The sequence below is a fragment of the Artibeus jamaicensis genome, unplaced genomic scaffold, assembly GCF_021234435.1.
Source record: "Artibeus jamaicensis isolate MK-2021 breed Jamaican fruit bat unplaced genomic scaffold, CSHL_Jam_final scaffold_1964, whole genome shotgun sequence".
NCBI classification, from domain to species: Eukaryota; Metazoa; Chordata; class Mammalia; order Chiroptera; family Phyllostomidae; genus Artibeus; species Artibeus jamaicensis.
In genome coordinates, this window is record NW_026522030.1 from 18,709,271 (window position 1) to 18,710,750 (window position 1,480).

The window sequence follows — 1,480 nt, forward strand, 5'->3', positions numbered from 1 at the left end:
AAGAACAGATTTTCAAGTTACACATATAAAAGAGGAACACAGGCATATACTCTGTTCTTTCAGCCCCATCTCAGCCCCAAACTCTATGACCACAAACTGCCTCTTCAAACAATGCACGAGGAAACACTATCCCTGACTTCCTAGGTATTGGAGGAGTTGCTGGGTTATCCCTTAGAACTGGCAGTGGCCATGGAAATGGAGACAGACCTGGCTGAAATTCTGGCCTGGGTTCTCTCCATTTTGCAATGCCTCCTCACACTGAGATGGGAAAGAACTTGGGTCATGGTCGTGAACCTTGGCCAGAAACTCTAGGACTTGCATCTTTGTGGTTTCAGCATGGCTCTGGGGCCCCACAGGAATTTAAGTTGTGCAGGATCACTGGTGGCCTCCTGCTGGTGTTGTACTTCAGGCATTCCTCCTCCATGAAGTGGTTGGTGATGAGCTTCCTGTGCTTTCCAAAGATGTAGTGCTTCCTCCAAAGATAGAACCCCTTCACACTCAGAACTTCCCAGACTTCCTCTCTGGTGGCACAGTTGCCCTTCATAAAGATCACACCCAGGATAAGTATCAGGATGCTGGTCTTAGGCGTTTCCTTTTCACCACGCAGTATCCCATCAGAGGTGAGTCCCATTTTGATAAGGATGGCATAGCAGCGGTTGGTGGGATCCACTTCCTTCACATCAAGGCCAAAGGTTAGCTCCATGTACACAGAGGCTCTCACAAAGATCTCAGTGAAGTGGTCTTCACCATACTCTTTGCTGGCAATGTTCAACATATCTGCCTTGGTTTTTGGCTCTTTCATTTGGTACTTGAACAGTAGGAAATTCACCAACAAAGCCATATTTTCCTTTCAAGATTTTATTTATCCATTGCTAGAGGAAGGGGAAGGGAGGGAGAAGGAGAGGGAGAGAAACATTGATGTGAGAGAGAAACATCAATCAGTTGCCTCTTATACGTGCTCCAAAAGGGACTGAACCCCTAACCCAGGCATGTGCCTTGACTACAAATTCAACAGGCAACCTTTCACTTAGTGGAATAACGCCCAACCAACTGAGCTACACTAGTCAGGGCTAGAGCCACATTTTCATCTAGAGAATCCACCCACACGTCCTTGGGGTCAAGCCCTGCCTCTGAGGTGCTCCTGGAGCCCTCACAAGATTTGCTTGATGAGCTGACTGGTGGTAATGGAGGAGGAGTCGAAACTCTGAGGACTGGCAGGAGTCCTGGGGAGACCAGCATCAAGAGCCTCCTTCAAATTGCCAGGCATTGGAGGGCGGGAGGGGAGACAGGCTCCTCCAGAGCCTTGGATTCCTGTGCAGCCTCCAGGCCCCGGGTCTCACTGCGGGTCAGAAGGGGTTGATCAGGTGAGCTTTGTGGATTCTTCTGACAAAAAGCCATGATGATGCTTGGCAGTAATCAGGAGGGTGAACAGGAAGGCAGTGGGGGCGGGGGTCACCGCCCACACTCAGCAGCACTGGGG

At 49.9% G+C, this 1,480-nt stretch overlaps 1 protein-coding gene across 1 annotated transcript; it reads right to left on the reverse strand.

Annotated features, from left to right (window-relative positions):
• Window positions 1-240: 240 nt before the first annotated feature.
• Window positions 241-1,048, reverse strand: LOC119045905 (melanoma-associated antigen B16-like). The gene has a single exon (XM_053656489.1). It carries the CDS (start codon window positions 839-841, stop codon window positions 332-334), a length of 510 nt encoding a protein of 169 aa, XP_053512464.1. The 5' UTR covers window positions 842-1,048; the 3' UTR covers window positions 241-331.
• Window positions 1,049-1,480: the final 432 nt, after the last annotated feature.

Excerpts from the sequence above, each read along its gene's own strand:
- LOC119045905 (XM_053656489.1), bottom strand. The coding sequence starts at position 841 with ATGGCTTTGTTGGTGAATTTCCTACTGTTCAAGTACCAAATGAAAGAG.